At 42.2% G+C, this 23,602-nt stretch overlaps 1 protein-coding gene across 1 annotated transcript in view; it reads left to right on the top strand.

Annotated features, from left to right (window-relative positions):
- The window catches only part of KCNU1 (potassium calcium-activated channel subfamily U member 1), a 189,781-nt gene that overhangs the window by 12,247 nt on the left and 153,932 nt on the right, over nucleotides 1-23,602 (top strand). Inside the window, exon 3 of the mRNA XM_082444418.1 lies at nucleotides 1,246-23,574. Within this exon, the coding sequence (XP_082300544.1) occupies nucleotides 23,110-23,574 (465 nt within the window). The 5' untranslated portion in view covers nucleotides 1,246-23,109. The remainder of the gene's footprint in view (nucleotides 1-1,245; nucleotides 23,575-23,602) is intronic.

The raw sequence follows: 23,602 nt of genomic DNA, 5'->3' as shown, positions 1-23,602 counted from the left end.
TAGGAATTTGTGCATTTCTTGCAGGTTATCAAATTTGTTGGCATGTAATTCTTCATAGTAGTCCCTTGTGACTATTTTTACTTCTGTAAAGTAAGTACTAATGTCCCCACTTTTATTTCTGATTTTATTTATTGGAGACTTTTCTCTTTTTTTGTTAAGTTAATCTAGCTAAAGAGTGTTAATTTTCTGATCTTTTTGAAGCAGAAACAAGGATCTTGGTTTCATTGATTTTCTCTATTGTCTTTCTATTGTCTATTTTATTTCTCTCTGCTCTAATATTTACTCTGTTCTTCCTTCTAGCTTTGAATTTAGTTTTTTCTTCTTTTTCTAGTTCTTTAAGGTATAAAGTTAGGCTGTTCATTTGTGACATTTGTTCTTTTTTAATATAAGCACTTAGAACTATAAATTTCTCTCAGCTGAAAGTGTCTGATTTTAAAACTTTGTATATGGATTTTATGTTTTCTAATATTATACATATATCTATGTATGTGAGCTGTGTAGCGTGTATATATGATACAAATATGGCAAAATGTTGACAATTTGATTTAGGTGGTGAGATATGGAGGATGCTTGTATTGTTCTTCTTGCTTTTAAATATGTTTAATATTGTTAGAAATAAAATGCTTAGGGACTTCCCTGGCGGTCCAGTGGTTAGGACATCGCCTTCCAGTGCAGGGGGTGCAGGCTCCATCACTGGTCGGGGAGCCAAGATCCCACATGCCTTGCAGCCAAAAAAACAAAACATAAAACAGAAGCAATATTGCAACAAATTCAACAAAGACTTTAAAAATGTTCCACATCAAAAACAAAATCTTTAAAAAAAATGCTTAAAATTCAAGAGGTTATCCTAGTTGGGTGGAACAAGATTAAAGAGGATTTGGAAACCCCTCAGAAGAGCTTAGACTATGGTGGAAATAAACAGGGAGCTGAAGTAGCTAAACGAAGTTCATTGTGGTTCAGATGCTCCCCGCTTCCAATAACCTCTCATTCACGTCTCTCTAGCATATGTGTGTTTGATGGTTATAAGCGGGGTGCTGATGTTTTTCTTCCCAGTAGATTATAAGGAGCTTGAATGTAGCAACATAATACTCCTTGTAGCATCTACACATTCAGGTACTGCAATAATTGTAAGTCACCAAGAGACTCATGAAAACTGCAAGCGGGAGATGCTAGATTACCAAAAAAAAATGCTATACTCCTCCACTCCGACCTTTATCCATGCCTCTTTGCAGTGTGACTTTACAGGACTTCCAGCAAGAGGCAGAACCTATTCCTCAGTCTTTGCATCTGGACTGTACTTGCTTTGACCACAGAACATGGCAGGAATGATGCTGTACCAGTTCTGGGCTTACTTCTCAAGAGGCTCTGCATGCCTCCTTCTCTCCCGGAACCCTCCCAGCCACCATGTGAACTGACAGAGGCTGGCCTGCTGTGTATTAAAAGATAGTTTCTCTGTTGTCCCCGATACCTCAGCTAAGAAGCAGCCAAGCCTCAGAAGCAGAGCCTGCTCACTGACCAGAAGCTGACCTCAGGTGCACTGAGGAACCAAACTGAGCACAGAAGTGCTGACGCGCAGAGCTGGAAGCTAAATAAATGTTTGTTGTTTTAAGTTACTCTGTTTGGGGTGCTGTTTTGCACAGAGAAAGATAAGTGATGCGAAAGAAGAAGGGGAGGAATAAGAGAAGAGAGAAGGAGGCAGGAAGGGAGAAGAGAGGACCTGAACATATGGATGACTTTCTTCATGAAGTCCTGAATCCTATATTTTATTTAATCAGGGTTGCTGCTGCATTGGTAGCATTCAGCAGAGTCACAAAAGTTATGTTGCATTCCTTCTATTTTATCAAACTTGAGATTTGAAATATTCATACAGATAAAAGAACACATTACAAATCAGGAGAAATTTCTTCATTTGCCATTAGTTCAGAGGCAGCATCTGGCTTCCAGCAATGGGTAGGTGCTTAGTCTCACCGAACAATTTTTCCTTCGATTAAGCCCACATACCAGAACATTATTGCTTTCCTGTGTCTATTATGATACTGATGCTTTACTTTTTCAAGGCTGTTGATAGAAGTTTGAGTGAGGTGATTTTTTGTAAAGACATTGACCAGATTCCTGAATCCACAGGAACTCTGGATTCTAATCAGAAGCGTCTAATTTCTTTTTATCCTCTCCTCCATACATCTCCTCTGAGTATAACAAATATGTACATCAGGAAACACATGTGGGACATTATCCAGTGAAAACTACCGATAAAGACCTGAAAAATATTGATCAATATCAAAGTTGAGTTTATCAAAGTTTATAATTATCTATTTGACCTACCATCGGAATGTCAGTGTTCTATCTTGATGCTCTGCAAAGACCTCAAAGAATATCTATGGACAGAGGAGCTTAAAGAAAAAAGTAGAAGAGGTAAAATTAGAGAAGTATCAAACCAAATAATCACTCAATTTCTTACCTCCCTGCTGAGGGTTTTGAAAATTTGCAAGAAGCTTGGGTAACTAAGAGGCAGAGGTGCTTGTGTTATCAGAGAATAGATTGGAGAAAACAGAGGAGACCTGGGACAGAGACATCTGAGCTGCTTTTGCTTCTGTAATTTTGGCTTCAGCCATCTTTCTTTTAGATCTTGATCTTTTCATTCAGTGGACTCCTCCAGCAGATCAAAAAGACATTACTAATGCCAATAAATTTAATTTTATTTATCAGTATTCCTGGACCTGTTAAGCAGTCATGTCAATGCGCTTCCATGCCCCTCCCATCCCTCCCTCACTCCAGGGTAAGAAAGGCTGGAGGAGACCAATGGTTCCCAACACGTCTGTGCAATGGAATTGCGCTAGATGTTTTAAAACATATAGATGTCCATCTAGATGGACATCTCTGAGGGCAGGAGCCTGATCACCTAAATTCAGAAAACTCCCCCAGTTAATTTTCCTGCAGCCATCCAGGTTCTGGTTCATGACCAGATTTTTGGAAACCACTGGACAAGATGAAATTATGGCCAAGAGTCTATGATAAGGTATTTGTAGAGCTTTTGGTAGATTGATTTCTGTAGCATTAGTTTGGGCACTTACGTGAATACACCATTTGAGTGAGGTTCTAAAGCAGAGAATACAAGCATAAATACCTACAGAATCAAGTGGGCAAATGGAAAGTATAAAAAACTGGAGACCGATGTCCCCTCTAAAAGTCATAGCCTATTTCTGCCATCTAGGAATGAGGGTACATTTTTTTAAGACATCCAGAAATCTGGATATTTTAAAGTGAAATTCCTTGATTTAAAAAGGTTAAGAACTTATTTTTTAAAGCTTAGAACACTGCCTTTGGGCCTAACTTGATAGTTCTCTGGGCTTGAACGTAACTACCCTATGAGCTACCTTAGGGTATCTGCAGATGCGATGTTGCCTTTGCAGGTGTCGACTCTACTAAAAGTTCTGAAGTATTCCAAGCATCAGAAGACTTTAAGGACAACAAGGAAATTACACCAGATTGAATGATGACTAATCTTTACAAAATAGAATTTTTTCACCTTGGTATGCATTAGTGAAATATGACCTCATCCTAAAGACAGACTGATGGGATTCTGAAACACCACTCTCCCCACACGTAAACTCAAGCATGAGCACTTATTTCTTTCAGTGTCTGTTTGTGTGAGTTTATGTACATGGCATGTTTGTTTTTGGCTGGAGGAAGTCATGTTATACAGAGGCATTGGGTGTAAAAAGGTAATGGAACAATGGCTCCCACTCTCAGTGTTTTCTGAGCTGCAGTTTTTCAGTTCTCATGGAGAATGGTGTTAAAAACCACAGGATAAAATCATTATTTCCTTGAGAGATCTTGTGAGGTTCTGAGCCCAGAAAGCACCCAGGTGAGAACGTCTACACAGAGTCAGGAAGATGGTCATTCTCTCTGTTGCTCTCCAGGTTATCACATGGGTCTAGCACTTGGAGGACTCAAAGACAGTACAGCTTCATTTGGCATCTCAAGGATGTGGAAGCTCTTAGTAGGTTGGGTCAGGGATTCAGCATCTTAGGAAGGATGGCACTGAAAGTGACAAATGACCTATTTTGAGACATTTGGCAGCAGGCACCATCCACAAGGAGACAGAGTTGACATAAGCCAATTCATTCCTGCATATCAGTGAAACCATCAAGGGAATAACCAGAAAATTGATCCCTGCCCACTATATACCCACCACCGTCACCATCTGTGGCCCTACTGAATGCATTATTCACCCTAATGATATCTTTATTAAGGCTGACCTCGGCTAATCCGCTATTCAAGTTGTTAGGTTCTTTTCGGTGAATATTGGTTGCCTCTGGTGATTAGTGATGGTTGGAGCCATTTGTTTTCTCTGCAATGTTATTGCCAGATATTATGTTTTAAAGAAAACAAAAACCACACCTAAGTACCAATATCGATTAGTGAGCAGGCATCAAGACGTGAATAATGAGGTCTTGCAAGTCAGGTGAAGTCCCCACTCTCCATCCTTTCCACCCTGTTCTCTAGGCACTCCACGAGTCTCTTGAACTAAAGTCTCATCCAGCCACAACAAGTATTCTGATGGCAGAAACAGCTATGTTCCTAGTTTGATTAGAGCAAAGAATTCTCTCTCAAGTGGGGAACTCTGGAATGAGTGGAGTTCTAAACCTAGGATACTACTCAAAAAATATTAGCCTGCTGGGATTGTCAGAGTGTTAATCATGCAAGTGTAGATTTTTCTGTACGCATCTTTCTGCCTGACACATACTGACACTATTCATTTCGCCAATGACATAATTTAATATTCTTTACATTAATTAATAAACCCTCCAGTGCCAAATCAGACTGATATGTGTAAGGGGAGCTATACAATAAGGTTTCAGATTCTAACCAACCAGTTCTGATATATTCTGAAATGCAAGTTATCGAGCAGCTTACTTCACATGTTATGTGACCATTCCTGCACTCTAGATCAATGTTAATTTAGATATGCACACACACCTTACACTGCCAAACTGAAGCACTTCAAATAACTTTTAGAAAATAGAGTAATATTCCAAGGAACTCACTTTTCAGTGAATTCACTTTACAGTGAAAGAATCCAAGCCCTTGGAATTCACTGATCTTACCTTCCAATCCAACATCTAGAGACAGCTAGTTCTATAAGTCAGTAGAATGCCTTGTTAGGACCCAGTGTTAACTAGGGGAAAACACCAAACAAGAGAGGGGTGTTGTACATAGAATTGGAATTCACTCCACACCAGCAACCAGAAATGGGGCTCTTTCTCCCTGAAGGCACAAGTGTAAGATCCAAGAGGTCAAACTGAAAGGATCCCCTCTTAGTTTTACACACATAATAACCATCGCACAAATTTCATCTTGTGCAGTAGCACAACATATTAATCAACACCCATGTTCTTGATCAATATTTCTATATCACAGACAGTTCTTTTTGTTTAGTCAACTGCTGGAAAAGCTCAGGGTAGCCAGGTGTGTTACAGCTTCAGATTCAGTGGGACCATTGCTGAGTCCTTTAGTGGAAGCAGTATTCTCCTGAAATATTGAAATATTGAAGCCATAGGAGCCCAGGGTCTGTCTTGATATTGGATAACAAAAGAGTGGTATGTAGCAGTAATAACACTTTCTTCCTGATTATAATTTGAATCTCCTTTCAGTATTTGGGGAATTTCTCGTATTATGAGTGGAAGAGACGCAGAGCCTACCTGTCGTTCTAGAAGCTCAGGTGCTCCCTTTCCAGGCCCCCTTTGTAGTTAGCACATGGGCACATGATCGCAAAGCCAATAACAAGCTCTCACTCTGGAACTTGAAGGCAAAACTGGTAAAGCAAAAAATCAGGACAGGAGGGAACTTCTCTGAAAGTAGATGTGGGATGCATCCAGTTTCCAAGAGCACCAACATCTGAAATGCCAACAGCAGCATTCAGTTGAAGGTCCTGACTCTTCTGGTGTTTAGAGCTCACATCAGTGTCCTGTTGCTGTGTAACACGTTACAGCCATCTTAGCACCTTAAAACAATGCAAATGTATTCTCTTTACAGTTCTGTAGGTCAGAAGTCTGGGTAGACTTGACTGATTTCTTCACTCTGGGTCTCATAAGAAAGAAATCAAGGTGGTGTCCTGCCTGAGCCCTGATCTGGAGGCTCAGAGGGAGAATCCATGTATGGGAATGGCTCTGCCATGCACTCTGCTGACCCTGCAGGTTTCCACGTAGACCAGGCAGGCAGAGGCTTGAACCACAGCTCATCTGAGCCTTGGCAGAATGCCTGTGATCCTCCCAGAGCAGGAGAGCGTGGGAGGATCGTAAGGAGCTTCTGTGAGGTCATCTCCCCCGGACCTGTCTCCCCATAAGACATTTCCTCATCACCTCCCAGGTTATGATGAGGTATGGGGCTTTCTTCCCTGTCCCTTGCGCCCATCAGAATAGATTTGTAGGATATAAAGCTGCTGAGCTGTAGCCTAGAATTGGCTCCTCAGCAACGAGATACTCCACAGTTTGCGTTAGAGTCGCCTGGCCCCTTTTGCTTAGTGTCATCCTCTCTGGTGTGTGGGACGAGGACCGTGGGCAGCCGGAGCCTTTGGCTAGTCTTCCACGTGCTGTTTATGTAAGTAAGAAACGTCTGAATCCAAAAGTGGCTCACGATCTTTGCCAGTCGAAGCAGTCGGGTCTTGGTCTTGGCCTTGCCTTTTCTTGGGTGTGATTGATGATCCGCTTCTAAGGCTCGTCAGGTTGTTAGCAGAATTCAGTTCCTTGTAGTAGTAGGTTGAGCTCCCCATGCTTTGGCCAGCTGTCATCCGGGACCCTCTCTCAGCTCCTTAAGGCCACGTGCACTCCTCATTGTGTTGCTGCCTCCGATGGTGTAGAGTCTTACTCGTGCTTCCAGTCTCTGTGACTCTTCCCTGTGCCATATCTCTTCTGCCTCCAGTCAGAAAAGTTCTCTACTTCAGGGCTCATGTGATGAGATGGGACCCACCTGGCTAAAATAAGGTAGTCTCTTTATCTTAGAGTCCATTACCTTAAATACATCTGCAAAGCCCCTTTTGCCACATAAAGTATTATATTTATAGGTTCTGGGGATTGGGATGTGGACATCCTTGGGGTTCCATTTTGCCGACCACAGTTGGCCATGATGTTGGTTTCCCAACAGACCAGATTTGTGGTGCTGTTTGGACTATTGCTTTGGCTGTGTGGTCCACCAGCTTACTTGTCCAGCATTCTCAGCTACTCAAGCTACTGGGAGTAGCTAATATTTTTATATAAATTTATTTTCTTTTTGTCAGAGTCATTTTCTGTTTCTTGCAACTAAAACTCAAACTGATAAAGATACACGTGATTTTCAGCACTGTTGACAAGTATTGGATGAAATTTCTTGGGACTTAAAAATCTTCTCCAAATTATTACAGCTCCTAGTCTGGCTTACAGATAACTTCTTTGCAACTCTTTGGTAGAAATAACAGCTTACACGTCCTTTTGTTTGTTGAGACAGTTTCACTTAAGACTTGTGGTATCCGTGTCTATAACTCTAGCTTATGAAATAATTCCTGTATTCATGATTGTCTATTAGAATAGAAAATGATTGAGAAAATACGTACCCAAAGACCAACACCTTGCTTCTCAATCCCAAGGAGAATCTTCCAACCTGCTCCCCCTCCCTCAGTCCTAGCCCCATCATGACTGTGGTACCAACATCACCTGGAGTTGCAGAGAGCAGTCACTTCACATCATTTAGTTAATTTCTTGGGACTATAGCTGGAAATAAGTGCTCCCCTTCCTTTAGGAGAGCACCAACGATAATCCCACAATGCCCTGCTTGCCCGCTTATTTAAGCACCATGTGTACTCTCATCTCTTTACTGCTATCTCCACTCTCATCCTCTTCCTGTTTAGGACATCTTATCATCTGGTACGTTCCCCATACCTCCCTGCCCCTGCAAAGCCTCTGCTGTGAACCTTGGATCCCTTTTTCTGGAAACCATAAACCTTCCTCTAACTCTTGACCTTTACTGAAATCTGTCTCTCTCTAGAGAACTCCATTTCTCCCACATTTTCTGAGTCAGAGGCCTCTTATCTCCCTCTCATCCCCGACCCTGCAGGGCAGTGGGGCAGTGTGAGTGTTCTCCTTCCCACTGCCTCTTCCACACCACTCCTCCCTCCTTCCACACTATCCCAGCCCCTCTGATACTCAGGCCATCAGCACAGACCAGAGGTGCCACCCCTCCTGACTGCTGTCCCCTACAGACGTCTTGCTTTCTCATTCCTTCGCTGAGGAGGTGACTCTTGTGGCCTCTGCTAAGACGCCATCTTCTCAGAGGAGCTTTCTAGGACCACCCCATCAGAAGTCAATCGACTTCCTCCCCATTTCTTCTCTAACTTATCACCTTGTTCCTTTCCTTCGTAGCATTTATATTGTAAAACTGTTTATTAATATATTTTTCATTCATTTAGTGTGTGGTTCTCTTGTTAGAATAAATCAGTTTTTGTCTACTTATTTCACAGTTGTATCCTCGATACCCAAAACAGAATCTGATACTTTAAGTAAAATTGCCTACCTGAAATTGGGTTAAAATAGCTATACACAAACTTCATAGTTATATGAAGTTCTACCTCGGTATTTTATCTAAGTAGCCAGTTTTCCATACTATTCATAGAATAATAGGCTTCCTCCTCTCTCACCTGCAGTGTTTTCTCTATTACACATTACATGCTTACATAAGGTCTATTTTATGATTTCCTACTCTGTCACTTAGATGCATATGCCTGATAGTTTCACCAAAGTCAATCCATTTTAATCACTGTGAATTGATAAATTTTGCAATAAATGAGAGGGGCAAGTTATTACTTTTTCCCTTTTAAGCTTTTCATAGAAAATCTTTTCCAGATGAACACTAGAGTTCAGATTTGGGGGCACCTTCAAGGTAGAATGAAATGGAACAAATCATGAAGGAAAAATATCCTAAATTTGTTTATTTAAAAATATGAACTCTGTACACTGGGAAACATCAGTAATGAACTTGGGGAAAGTATTTGCAGGATACGTAGCAGTATTTGGGTAGCGGTCAGACCGATGCTGTGTCCTCGTGACATCGGGTTGTAGCGCCCCCTTCAGTGCTCTGGAGGGAACAGCCTGCTGACAAGCTACCCAACTGCCACGGCACATTCAGGAGAGGAAAGGGATGCTCCAGTCTGCCTTGCACTTGGAGAGCTTTAGGAGCCAGTCTGAAAGAGAGAATGTGAATATCGAACACACTTAAATGTATCTGCAGATCTGACAGATGGACTGGACAGAAAGGGGAAAATTGTGGAGTATGTCTGGAAGAAAGTGCCAGAACCTAGAGATCAGTGGGGAGACGGGTTCCAAGAGGAGTGTGAAGGTGGCCTGGCCACCGCCTGCCACAGCACCACCTTCGCACTTGGAGCACCTGTGCTGCCCGCGAAGGGGACAGCAGCCTGCAAGATAATTGAGGACTCCGACTACCCTGGTGTGGAAAGCTCTTCCGAAGAGCTGGGCAAGAGCGCAGAGGAACCGGTCAGCTGGCCGGCCAGAGAGAACAGCCCCGACGCTGGCTCGGGAATATGGAGGAAAGCATCAGGCTGGGTGTCAAGGACTTGGAGACAGAAGGGGCAGCCATCACGGAAATGTATGGTTGTCTGATCTTTATGTGAGTTCCTCTCCTTCCCTAACCAGGTTCCTAAAGAATAACGTGGACCCCAGAAGTGCTTGAGTAAAGGGGGAGGCTCTGAACATTAAGACTTGTGGAATTGCAGAAAACCTGTAATCACTGGTAGGTGAGACCAGGACATCTACGGATTACCAACAAAAGAGACAAAGAGTTAATAATATCATTAATATAAGAGAGATTCCTGGACTTCCCTGGTGCTCCATTGAGTAAGACTCTGCGCTCCCAATGCAGGGGGCCCGGGTTTGATCCCTGGTCGGGGAACCAGATCCCACACGCATGCCGCAACTAGGAAGTCCACCTGCCACGACTGGAGGATCCCGCGTGCCGCAACTAAGGGTCCTGCATGCCAGAACGAAGATCCCGCTTGCCACGACTGAGACCTGGCCCAGCCAAAATTAATTAATTAATTAATTAAAGAAAAAAGATATTCCTAACACTGAAACAAAGACAAGACTGTCTTTCCAATGGAAAAAACGTCAGTGAATATCAACAGATAATTTACTAGTGAATAAAGAAAACCAGAATATGTCACCCCAAAATATGCCTCTTTGACATAAAAATTATTTTGAGCTGAAGGCAGTTAAGAAGCAGTAAACACAGAAGAAGCGCCCCCCCCCCTTTTTTTTTTTTTGCCTAAAGGAAGGATATAAATTCTCCTTTACTGGATACGGACTCTTATCAGCCCAGAGATGGCACCAGTGGACTCTGCAAACAAACCTTTGTCAAGCCCTTAGCTTCCTAGTTACTCCTCCACCGTTTACTACCTCCAGTCCAAACCCTTTTGTCTTGTCAGTTCTTTGCAAATGTATTGATTCTTTGTCTAAAAGGCATAAAAGCTTCCTGCTTTGGTCACTTCTTTGGGTCCCTTCCTCTCTCTTGAAGGCTCCCTTGTGCATGTAAAAATTCAATAAAATCTGTGTGCTTTTCTCTGAACATCTTTGTCAGTTTAATTTTCAGACCCAGTCAGGGACCATAAGAAGGTTGAGGAAAAACATTTTTCTGCCCTGCATGAAGAACTGTGACTTATAAATGCACGTGTACAAACATTCAATTTAAACATGAAACAAGAAATAAAAATTAAAATGATAAGATACAATAAATTATCAACCGAACAGACACATGAAAAATGTTCACTACAACAATGTGGGTGGAAGAGAGAAGACCCAGGAGCTCCAGTGGGAATGTAAATGACAGAGCTTTCTAAGAAAAGGTTCGACAATAAATATCAAACATTTTGAAAATGCTCATGTTGTTTGACATAGTAATTTCATTTTTTAGGATTCAATCCAAGGACATCACTCGAGTAGGGGACAAATATATACAAAGATATTTATTGCAGCATTTTTATAATGAAAAACACTGAAAACCTAAATACCTAGGAAATGGCTAAATAATTAATATAATACGTGTTACACAGTCATTGAAACATGTTTTAAAGTAATTTCAGTGACATGGAAAATATTCACTATCTAATGTACAGTTGAAGGAGAAAATATTAAAAGATGCACAACTGTATATAGTATGATTACCTATGAGCCATAAAATCACTGAACTGTATCTCAGGCATCACCCAGGCCCCTGCAGTCATTTTATCTTATCTGTACCATATCATCAATAATTTAAGAAATACGCATTCCTGTGGGAAATGTCCCAAGGCCTTCTCAAGTCCACAAATTTGAAAATACTGCCGTTATCTATCATTCTCTCCATAAAATGCCATAATGTATAACTTAAAATTTTAAGTGACCCCCTTAGACAATTAATGATTCTATAACTTCAGTACTAAAGTCCTTCTTTGTACAGCTATTCAAATTAATCCTGGTGGAAGCAATTGTAAAATAGTTTCACTGATGGCCTACTCTTGTCTCTCTGTAGAATACATCATAGTTCTGAGTTGAACTCACCATTTGACTCCTTAATATTATTTTCTGGCTGAGAAACATAACCTTTGGAGCAGCTTAACTTTTATCCCAAACTTAGTTGATTTTCTCTCAAGGTAGTTTTTCAAAAGATCTAAAATTGTCATTTTTTTTGGTCTTGGTTTACTTTTTAAACTTAATCATGAGCTGTAGTGAATAGGTAGGGCCAAGCAGACAACAGAGTTGAGTCAAAGTTTAGATACAGGGGAGCCTAGTAAGCTCACCCACCAAGAGACTTGGCATTTTAGCCAATTCTAGATTGTCAAGTTCAATTTCACGAGGCCTGCAAAATTACTAATGACTACTGCATGTTCCCAAATAATTGAAATCTTAAATGTTATTCACAAAGGCCAAGAATCCATTGTTTTGTTTTCTTATGGTTCTTGATCTTGGTAAGATACTTTATCTGTAGTCTTTTTAAGTTATTATTATCCATGACCATCTTATTCCCCTTCCAAATAGCTTAGATAGAAGTCAGTGTCTTTGGGATCTAGCCATTTTCCAGCCCCTCCTTTACAGTAGTCCTGGATGCTGGGTGTTCTGATACCTAATTTACTCAAGGATGCTAGTTACCTTGTCTAAGATCATAGACCTAGTCAGGGGTAGAAGCCCCGACCTTTAGGTCCCAAAGCATGTGTTCTTTCCTTTAAACTATGTCTCCCCTTAATTTCAGTGCTCGATTCTATAAAAGAGAAATGAGATTTACAGATCAGTTTCTAAAAAAGAGATCAGCGGGGAAGGGGGGGATTCATCATTTTTAAAGCATCCCAGATGATTCTAATACGCAGACAGAGCTGAGAACCAAGCTTCCCAAGTGGTCTGGGTCCGCTTACCTTGTTTCTGCTCCCTCTCCCCTCTGCATACATGTTCATTCTTGCATTTCATGACATTTTCTCATCTGTTTCCTTCATCCTCTAAATTCTACCCACTCCTCCTTAAAAATCTTATCTGGTCTCATGTCCCTCTTTAGGGCTGCACCCCTGAGGTTCTAATTAAGTACTAAAAGCCTCTTCATAGTTTCTCGCTGTTTTTTGTGTGTTTGCCTTTGCTGCACAGCAATCTCCTCCACTAAACTCATCTTTTAAAGTGTGAACAGTTTCTGCAAGATGCAGTGGAGGAGACAAAAGAGGATCTATAAATCTCAGCTGACTGATTTTTTTTTTCATTTATCAAAATGAAATGAATATGCAAGAAGTAAATGCCTACAGCTAGCCTGACCCTAAACAAGGAACTTGCACCTTCAAAGTATATAATTCCAGCTACAAACTTCAAGTACTCAATGGCATATGATGTATCGTAGGTTATATTATATGCCCTGCCCAGTGCATTTCAGCGTATTGGGGCTATTTCCCTGTTCTGAACAGTTTCCAGCGTTGAGACCTCAAATTGAAGTATTTCTACGTGACCTGGGCCAGCCGCCCAGCGTCCTCTCCTTCCTGTCTCCCAGGAGGTGGCCACTGCCATTAAAGCATCACGCCATCCTAGTCTGACTTCTCCTTAGAAGAGCTGTCCTCCGTGCAGGCTGCAAAATGCTGCTAATTAGGTGTGTTGACTGGCCTCTCCCTTTCAGTGTGCCTTACCTTCCCTTTTCTCCAACCCCCATCCACTTCTTTCCTCCTTAGACTGAAGAGCTCCCCTTAGATACAACATGATTTAGAAATCAGAGCGGTGGAGGCAATCAGGATAGTTACATAAGGCCATTAAAGGTCCTTCATTAGCATCGAGTGCTCCTTTGTAGTGAACGGTGAGGCCTGGGAGGAGGAGGCTTGAACCTCTCTGCGGGGAAGCAGCCTCAGAAGCTGAAGCTTTCCCCGCCCAGGATAAAGGCAGCAGCCTGTATGTAACAGACCAGTCTGTAAGGCAGCATTGCTTACCAGTGATGCAGAGGGGGGAAAGGTTTGCTCAGTCCTTCTACGGTCCCTGGCTTGATCTGAAAATTAAACTGACAAAGACAGAGAAAAGCATACAAATTTCATTGACTTTCTACATGTAGATGAGAGAGTCTTCACAAGAAAACGAAGACCAAAAAAGTGACCAGAGCCAGAAGTTTTTATACCTTTTCAACAAGGAAATAGTAAATTTGTGAAGAATTGGAAAGACAAAGGGGTTTGGGCCAGGGGTAGTTAATGGTGAAGGAGTAACTAGGAAGGTGAAGGTTAGTTTAGCAAGGTTTACTTATACAGCCTGCTTGGCCCTAAATTTTCTATCTCTGGTGATAAGAAAGTCTTCTTTCTGCCCTGTACAGGGAGGGTAGCTTTCACAGGGGAGTTTTATGACCTGTTTCAGGGAAGAAGGGTGACAAGGCAGGGAAGAGTGACCTTCTTGCTTCTGCCTGTTCTTTAAAAATTCCTTAAGATATTTAATATGCCAAGATGCCATATTTGGGGGTGACCTGTCCTGAACCCCGTCAGTGAGAACACTGATTCTGGAGTCAGCTGGACTGGGGACTGGGCTTTGAATCCACATCACCACTTGTTAGCTTAGAGACCTTGGGCAAATTGCTGAATTTCTCTGGACTTCAAATCTTTCATCTCTGAAGTAGGGGAATTTATTTCTATCGTACACAGTTGTGATGATTTAGTGAGACAGTCTGCATAAAGTGTTTAATATGGAGCCTATGTTCAAAAAATGACAGCTATTATTATTGAGTGTCCAAAGTGCTGTCCCACTGAGGACTTAATTCTTTAAATTTACAAGGTGGTTTTTCTCATAGTACCTAACGTGACCCTCATGCAATCTGTGAGATAGACATTTCCAAGGTAGGTATTTTATCTCCTAGGAGACTTTTTTCCCCAGATCTGGTAAGTAGCAAAGTCAAGACTCAAAGCCATCACTTGAGGGTCCAGGGCACTGACCCCTGGCCACAAAGTACCTCTTGACTCTCCAGGGGAAGAGCCAGCATCTGCAGAGACTGTGGTTCCCCTGTGACTAATGAGTTTCTAAATGATGTGCAGTGGTATGTTCGGTTGTTTTCATTCCATCTGCTTGACTCAGCCAGGAAGCATTAAAGCTGAGAACTCCAGCTCTCACATGCTGTCAATTTGTTTAATGATTATTCTAGGAGCAGGTGATTTCTATTAGAAGGCAAGTGACAGATTGCCTATTAGAAAGAAGTGCATGTTCTTCAAACTAGGGACCCTCAGCACTCAGGGAAGCAGAGCTGGCTCTTCCCAACCCCGCACTCAATAGCCAGGTTAATGATGTGATTATCTGAGTGTTATTTGGCCAGGGTGGGGTACTAGACTCTGAGCATCCCCATTGCCAACTGCTGCTTCACTCCAGAAGCAGGTGGGAGATGTAGGGTGAGAAAGAATAACAACCAGTGTGTGGCGGGTTTAGAAAAAATCTGGAAACCAAAAGGGCTCCCAGCAACTTATTTGCCAGTTAGAGAAGGGATTAGAGGAGGACTCACAAAGCCAAGGGGGGAGAGTCCTGGACCATCTTTCTTACAGCACCGCTGACTTTCTAGGGGACACTTGTTGAATTTCTTCTACCTTTCTGTGCTTTGTTTTGTATCATCTCATTAAATGGGGAAATTTTTAAAGATTCCCCTATTTCTTGATTTTTGGGGTGGACCTGGATTGTCTATGATTGAAATCACTCTTATAAAATGGTCTTTGCAGCAAGAGAAGCCCAAGCAGAAGACAGCATTTTGAGCGGAGACGCAATAAAATGATTTACTATTTTGGTTCTTTCATTAGATTTTCTAATCCAAGGATGGTGCTTCAGGGCAAGGATTAATTTTGCAAACATAAGTAACAATTCTCTGATGTTTGGAAATCCAGAGAGGAGAGGTATCCAGAGCAACCTTTCCCAGACTAATGAGATTCCTGTGCACAGCCCCAAACATCTGTCCCTCCTCCGACTTCCCGGAGCTGAGCCGAGGCATTTGCAGACAGAGAGAGACAGGCTCTCCTTTACCCACTGTTTCTCAGGACTCCATTTCTTCCCCCTACTCAGAGCAGGAAACTGCAAAGGTGTGCTTTTAGAAGGTTTTATTCGTATGTGCCCCAAAGCAAAAAAAAGCCTAACTTTTCCTTTAAAATAAAAGGATAGGGGTTCAAGGCGGACCTTCAAGGCCAAAGTTAGTCAGTGTTGCTCCCTAGTGGCAAGATTTCCAAAGAGCAACCTTTGCTTTGGTGAGTACAGTAGTCCCTGGGGTCCCGGGAATGTTGGTTCCAGGACCACCTCATACCAGAATCCCCGGATGCTCAAGTCTCATATAAAATGGTGTGATAAAGTTGCCCTCCATAGCTGCCAAGTTCCACATCTGCAGATATGGAGGGCTGACTGTAAGTGCAGTGACACTTGTCACTGGCCCTTGGCACTGGTGATTATAGACAGTATAAATGAGGAGGGGGAGGGGTCCTTGCTCAACGATGGCCGTTCCATGGAGTTTGGCTTTCTCAACCAGCAAATGAAATCTTGCCACCAAATTGCTTTCTCCTTTCACTATCTCTTGGCCAGAAAGGATGTGACCCATATCCCTTTTGTAGCACTCTTCCCATGCCTCACCCCCCTGCCCAACCAGCCATCAGTTCAATGCTTGTTAGAAGTGAGATCAAAAGATGTTTTAAAATACTCAGGAGGCCCAAAGATTTTACTGAAGAAGCTGACCATTAGTGCTTGATGACTACTCACCATCCTAGGGTTATCTTTTTCCTCCAAAATGCTGTGCATTTGGATGGGCGGGGGTAGCTCTGCTTTCACAAATTGAAGAATATATTCCTCTGACTTGATCTCGGTTTCCTCATTTTAAAAAAAGATAAGTAGAACTTGGGGAATGAACAGATTTAATGCTCAGTAATTCTTGTACCTCAGTGCTTATCTATATAGTTTTTACATATTCCAAAAGGCCCTTACTTCAAGGACATACTGAAAGAAGAAAATAAGTGTATTAATGCAGTAGCTACATTAAAACTCTATATCAAGGGTATTGCTTATAGAGGCAGTTTTTCGACAAATGCAATGAAAATCACAATGCTGATGAAGAAAGTCAGAAATACTAATAAAGAGGGCAACATTACCCTGTGATGGGAGAAATAATAGAGCTACGTGAATAAGCCAAGCTCTGTTTTAGCAGATGTTAACCAGTCTCAGAGCATTTCATTTGCCTTGTGCATGCATATCACTTGTTTGGATTTTCTTTAAAAATACGTAGATAAAAAGAAACTTGGTTTCTAGGAAGTTATTTTGTGTCTCTAGAGATTTCATTTCCCTCCTGACATAATTGGAAAACTGCTGGGTTGTTCCCCACACCAAAGATGGAGCTAAAATCCAGTCCTTGCATCTCCTGCCAAAACTCGCAAAGAGACGGGTATTTGGAGAGGGGTGTTTGGGTTAGTGTGCCAATTCAACGGGAGCTGATACAGAAAAGATGGCTTTCATCTCCTCTGCTGTCGGTGACAACTCAGTTTTTCAATCTGATCTCCAAGTTGGATATGATTGCCTGGAGACTCTGACACACAGTTCGTTGAAATTGGGATTTTGGAAACACACTCACACAGCACCCAGAGGAATCATGCAACCAGCTGCTGGGACAGTGCTTGGTGATCCACCTTAGCTTGCCCATGGTAGACCAGTAGTTCTAAACAGGAGCAGTAGACAGAATGGGCAAAGCAATGGCCTCGTGATCCCTGCATTGGAACCACGGCCAGAATCGCTGGGTGGAGCTGCCAACATGAACCTCCCCATTGTTGCTCTCACACCACTCTTGCTGGTGGGCATTAAGCATTCCAGTGAAATCACCAGCTTCATGTTCAGCTGGGCTGATTGCTGAAGAAGCTGATTGCATTATTCATTCTCATGAAAAGATTTTTCAGACTCTCAAGGATCCATGGAGATTATATTGGAAAAAAAAAACCCCAAACTCCAGAGTTATCAACAGTCTAATTTATCCTTCTATTTTTTCAAAAAGGACAGAGTCACAGAGGATAAATAGAGAAAGCCTGAACAGAAAATGGGTTTTTGGTTAGAAGCCCTGTATTTTGTACGATTTGTCTCTTGGTTTTTGTTTTTCATTTCTCCTTTCTACTTCTTTTCCGGGCAGTTCTTCCATCTTCTTAAAAACAACAACAAAACCAGAACCAACCAAACAAAACCCTGCTGGTTATTTCCCTATGAAATACTTCCATCTACTGGCCAAATGGAGAAGGCTCATGTCTCAACTTCTTTGTTCTACTTGTACTAGGATTTATGAAGACCACCCTCCAAACATCTAGTATAATAATCAGAAATCACAAATCAGAAAATTAAAGAGGTTGAGGAAATTCTTCACTTTGAACCTAGCAATTCACCCAAGTAAACCCCCATGTATTTGACACACATGAAGTTTGCAATCACCCAGAATGAAGTATAACTCTGCAGTATCACAGAAAACAAATTAGTGAGAAGAAGGGATGAGAGACCAGGCAGAGAGATGGGAAGAGATGGCCTCTCTGGCAAAACAGTTAGCATCTTTCTAATCAGATCACATGGAACGAGGCTCTGGGTTCAGAGATGGAATCAGAGATTATGGCCTAGGTAACCATAATTCCTCTATGAAGAAAAGTAATTCCATGAGAGCTGAAAAGAAAGAAAGTTGTGTTCCAAGTTAACTTATCAAAGGGGACACCCTTTCAATAAAAAACCCTCAGAAATGATGCTTCTTCCTTCTTGTTCATTTTTTTTTTTTTTTTTACATTTCATACCTGTGCTTCATTTATTATATTTTGCTTCTGGAAGTTTGCACCTCTTAATCCCCCTCACCTATTTCTCTTTTCCTCCATCACTTCCTCTTTATCCATTCATCTATTGATGGGCACTTAGGTCGCTTCCATATCTTGGCTATTGTAAGTAATGCTGCAATGAACATAGGTGTGTGTGTACCTTTTCAAATTAGTGTTTTTTCATTTTCTTTGGCTAAAATACCCAGGAGTGGAATCGCTGGATCATGTGATAGTTCTATTTTTAGTGTTTTGAGGTATCTCCATACCGTTTTCCGTAATGGCTGAACCAATTGACACTTCCACCAACAGTGCACGAGGGTTTCCTTTTCTCCACATCCTTCCTACTTCTTTTCGATGATAGCCATTCTGACGGGTATGAGGTGGTATCTCATGGTGGTCTTGATTTGCATTTTCTTGACGATTAGTGATACTGAGCATCTCTTCATGTGTCTCTTGGCCATCTGTATGTCTTCCTTGGAAAAAATACCTATTAAGATCCTCTGCCCGCTTTTTAATTGGGTTGTTTGGGTTTTTTTGATGTTGAGTTGTATGAGTTTCTTGTTCATTTTTAAAAAGAATCCATATGGGAAATGAGGTCAGACAGTGGAATACGGAAAGGTGTTTCCAATCTATTAGAGAACTAATCTGGGCTTATAGAATCAAAGATTCATAATGTGTCAAAGCTGGTAGGAATCTCAAACCCCAGAGCAGCCTCCTTATTTTACTGATGAGAGAACTAGGATTGGAGGAGCATGAGAATCCTGTGGAAAGACTTCTATTTCAGAAGTAACCCAACAAATTCAACAAAAGGTAAAAACAAAACTCAAGATTTCTGTATGGATTTTAAATACAAGTACATTGTTTATAATACCAGCCTCTCCAGAGCCGATAATTTCTAAAAAACAAACCCATATGCTCACCAAAATAGCATGGACATTCTACTGGGCTAAAATAACTACCACAGTGGACCATCTTCTGTGCTTTGTCCACTTAGAATAAATAGGGAATGATAGAGTGAAGAAAAAAGTACGGTGCCTTTTTTAAGTACGGTGAGTTTCAATAGATCATGGATCTAAATAGAACCTGGACTAAACCATATTCCCTCAAAAGAAATCTCTCTTTAAAATTGGTTCATCTACTATCTCTCCTATTCCATGCAACTTTAAGGAGAGGAATTAAACCAAAATTGAAAACTGAAGAAGGTGAAAGGTAAAGATCTGGTGCCTAAAATAGCTTCATGGAAATACCTTGAGAGACAGTGCAGCATTTCCAAAGTGATAGACATATTAAGTCAACAAGAAGGTGCTTACCTCAGACACAGCTTCCACTGTGATATGAGTGTCCTGGGGAGGTAAAACCATCTTCATCCTTGACTTTAGACCTGATTTTGTCATTGACTAGCTGCCTGAACTGAGGCCTCGTATGTCTTCACCAGTGTGTTTGACCAATGGTGTAGATGTCCCTTGGGGTATGAAATAAACCCATGCTTTTTGAAATAGAAAAAGGTAGGGTTAAACCATTAACTAGGATGTATGGTTTCAGGCCCTTAAAAGATACCATTACCATATTATTCATTACTTTCAGAAGCGTTCAAAACACACACATTCACGAGTGCTGCTCTGTCCACTTTAAAAATGAAGTTCTTTCTCAGATACGGCACGTTTCTAGAAGAGAGCAAATTTTTGAAATGAAACATTTATTTAGTCTCATTATAAAGTATAATTTTTCCAGAATATCTCAGTGCCCAGAGGTAAATTACAGAGATGTGTACAAAGTGAAGCTGTTTTTCTAATCAAATCACTGGCATGGTAAAAAAATTCATCTGAACTGAAAAATAAAAAGTTCATCAGTAGCAGAGTCTTCATTTCTTAAGCCTCGTCTTAAAGGCGCAGCAGTGACAGGCCCCAACGACCACCTGGAAGTACCAGCCGGAGGGCGGGGTCAGCCTTGACACATCCTCACCCCCAGGTGCAGACCTGACCCCCTGGACTGGACTTCGCTCACACCTGCCCACTCGACTCCACCCAGCAGCACCTGGGTCTCACCTGCACTAGCCTGCACTCACTCCGACCAGTGTCTTCTCTGTAGGGAAGCCAGGACCGTCCTTTCAATCACTTAGCTCCCGTCTTTAAAATCCTTCAGCTGTTTCCTCTTAAGATAACATTTTTTGTTTGTTCGTATTTCTTTTTATCTTAAACTGGAACACAAAGGTTCCCTTCTGACACTGCCAGCCTTCTCTTGGGCCACTGCTTTCCAGCCAACCAGCATCTCCAGAAGTGCCATTTCCCTTCCCACCTTTGCCCACGAGAATCCCGCAGCCTCCCAAGGTTTGTCCCAGCTTCCCGAAGCCCACTGGGGCTCCGGGCCCGGGTAGCCTCTCACGCTTCAGACCCCAGCTTCAAACACGACGTACTTGAGGCGGCCTCCTCACCACCTCTAGGAATCCTCACCTCGGTGAGGGTCCTCCTTCCGCTACTTGGCTTCTTCCCCAGACACTTCACAAGTTTCTAATTGTAAACGTCTTCCTCCAGTAACTGTATCCCCTGGGAGGGGATGAACTAGGTTTGTTCTGTTCACCACTGTGCTTCCAGCGCTTGGAACATAGTAGTTGCTCAATGCGGATGCGCACATGCGCATAGACACACACATCATGTCACCGTGTACACACCCACACATATACACACCACACACCACGCCCTATGCATATACACACTGCTGATGGCACTTCCTTCGGAGGACAGTTGGTAGTGAGACGTGGGAAGTACGGAGTAGGAAGGTGTGATTAACTTAAGATCCATGTATCAATAGATTCAGTATTTCATTCACCTAACGAATATTTTGACAGATCGATGATTTATTCATTCAGTCACCAGTTATTTACTAAGTTCATGTGATTTGCCTGGTATGTGCTGGGTGTATGATTGGACACAGGGTACTTGGTGAAGAAGACAAGAGGTAGGATCCCCAAACTTGTGGAGCTTATGGTCTGGTGAGGGAAGACAGAAAATAAACCAGGGAACAAGGAAATAACAGAACTATAAGTGCTATGACGTGCTAAGGAAGAGGGGGTTGGGATGCCATAACAGAATCCTGGAGCTGGGCCCTCCTTTTTGTAGGATGGTCAGGAGGTCGTGAAGGGACATTCAAATGAAGACTTGAAAACAGCAGCCGCTAGAGATGGGAGTGGGTGATCCAGGCAGAGAGAACAGTGTTGTAAAGGCTGGAAAAAGCAAAGCCTGCGTGTTCTTGTAGCTAAGAGGAAGCAGTGCGGCTGGAGCACAGTGTGGATGAGGCAGCATGGGGTGCAGGGTGATCAGCTAGCCCAGTTTGCCTCCCAGGGTGCTGGATTTTCACTACGGAGCCTGAGGCAGTCCTGGGGAACGGAGACGGGTGCACAGCCTAGGTTCAGGATGAATTTGGAGAGACTGATTTGAAACCATCCACACATTTTTGGACTCACCGCAGAAGCTAATAATATTATCACAGTAAAAGAACATTAGAGAAACAAACTACCTGTCTGTTTAAATTGAATTAAACATTTTTCTGTTCTCATAGGTCAGTTTCCAGGAAAAGGGGAAAAGGTGCCTAGACAGCATCTTGGAAAGAATTTGTAATACTTTGACAATATTCAATCACAAAAGTTAGGAAGTGAGAACATTTCATTGATGGTGACAGCTTAATCAGACTGAGTCAATGATGTGAATGAACTTTGACTTGGAAACTGTGATCTTACTTTCCAAATACCTATAGGCGTATAGTGTGTATGTGATATAAACAAATAAATCCCTCCCTTCCTCCCTCCGTCCCTTCCTTCCCTTCCCCTCCCTTCCCTTCCTTCCTTTATCCTCCTGTCTCTTCCTTTCTTTATGATCAATGCCATTCAGAAAAAAAACTCTAATAGCTAACAGTACCTTCTCTTGTATTGAGTTTTATGCTTTTCTAAATATGATCCCACTACCTTATTGAACCTCAATGATTCTATCACGTCTGTATTATCATAAAATAAGACTATGAAAAACTAAAGTGACTTGGTAGGCACCACACAGTAACTTAACAGAAGAGCTGGGGCTGGAGCTCAGAGCTCTGAACTCCTAGAGCACAGTTCTTTATCATGCTGCCCTCTGCTAGTTAGCTAGCTTAATGACGGCATTTTTTGCAAATTACAGGTAAACTTAAAGGAAGGAAATGTACCTGTGGTAGCATTTCTAGGAAATGCTATCGTTAGGTCTGCCACTGGTAGCAGAGTCATGACAGACCCCGAAGGACAACAACATTTCTCCTGGGTCTCATCAGCTCATGTCAGGTCATCTTCACAATAACTAAGAGGAACTAGCCCCTCCCTCGGGCACTGACATTTCGCCTGCCACTCGTGCACGCTGAAAGGCATGACATTTCTTACACCTTTGAAAACATCAGAGGAAATAAAAGCTGTTGCTCTCATTTTGAACTTTACCTCCGCTGGACCAAAGGGTTTGCTGACAGGGTGGGGATAAAAGCAAGAAAGGGGAGGATCCCATAAGGAAGAGATAAGGGGAACAGATTCCTGAGCTCAAAAGCAACCAACCAACGTTCACCCGGGTGAAATTGCTTCCTGCAGCTCCTGCACTCTGTACCATGCCTTTCCGACTGAGAGGATATGAAAAAATCCTGAAGTACTTTTCTCATCCGTCCTTCTGTGGTTACTGAGAATGTGGCATCACTTAGAAGAATCAGCACGTTGACACACATGTGGTTGGAAGTCATTTCACTCAAAAAGAGTTGTCCTGCTTGAAGTTGTTTGCACAAACCAAATAGATGACCCTTTGACCATGGCCATAAAGGATACAGTTTCCTCAGGGTCGTGGAGAAAGTCAGTAACAGCATCCAATCTAGAATTCTGGTCTTCCGAAGACCTACGTCGTGGACCTTCTGCCGTTCATTCATTTGCATCCTGTGAGTCGGCACCTCGGTTGTTACTGGACCCTCTCGCTGTTACTGCACGGGGCTTAGGACTCCAATACACCGAAGTCCAAGTCCTGGAATCATTACCATGTGATCATGACATCATAGAAGAAGCAGCCCGACAATTCTGTCTCCTGATGTGTCTAACCAAGTCAGAGGACAATAGTGGGGAAGCCCTGGGGAAAATGTCTTGTACAGCTGAGATCCAAGCAGCGTTTATTCTTTCCTCCCTTGTGACCTTCTTCAGCGGACTCCTCATCTTATTAATATCCAGGCTAATCTGGAGGAGCATTAAAAAATGGCAAAAGAGCGAGGGAAAAGGAATTTTCTTGGTCAGTTCCCCTGTATGAAGATCAGAGA

This window comes from Balaenoptera physalus (genome assembly GCF_965194825.1).
Source record: "Balaenoptera physalus genome assembly, chromosome: 21".
In the NCBI taxonomy this organism is placed as follows: domain Eukaryota; kingdom Metazoa; phylum Chordata; class Mammalia; order Artiodactyla; family Balaenopteridae; genus Balaenoptera; species Balaenoptera physalus.
This window is presented reverse-complemented; position numbering and strand designations above follow the sequence as displayed.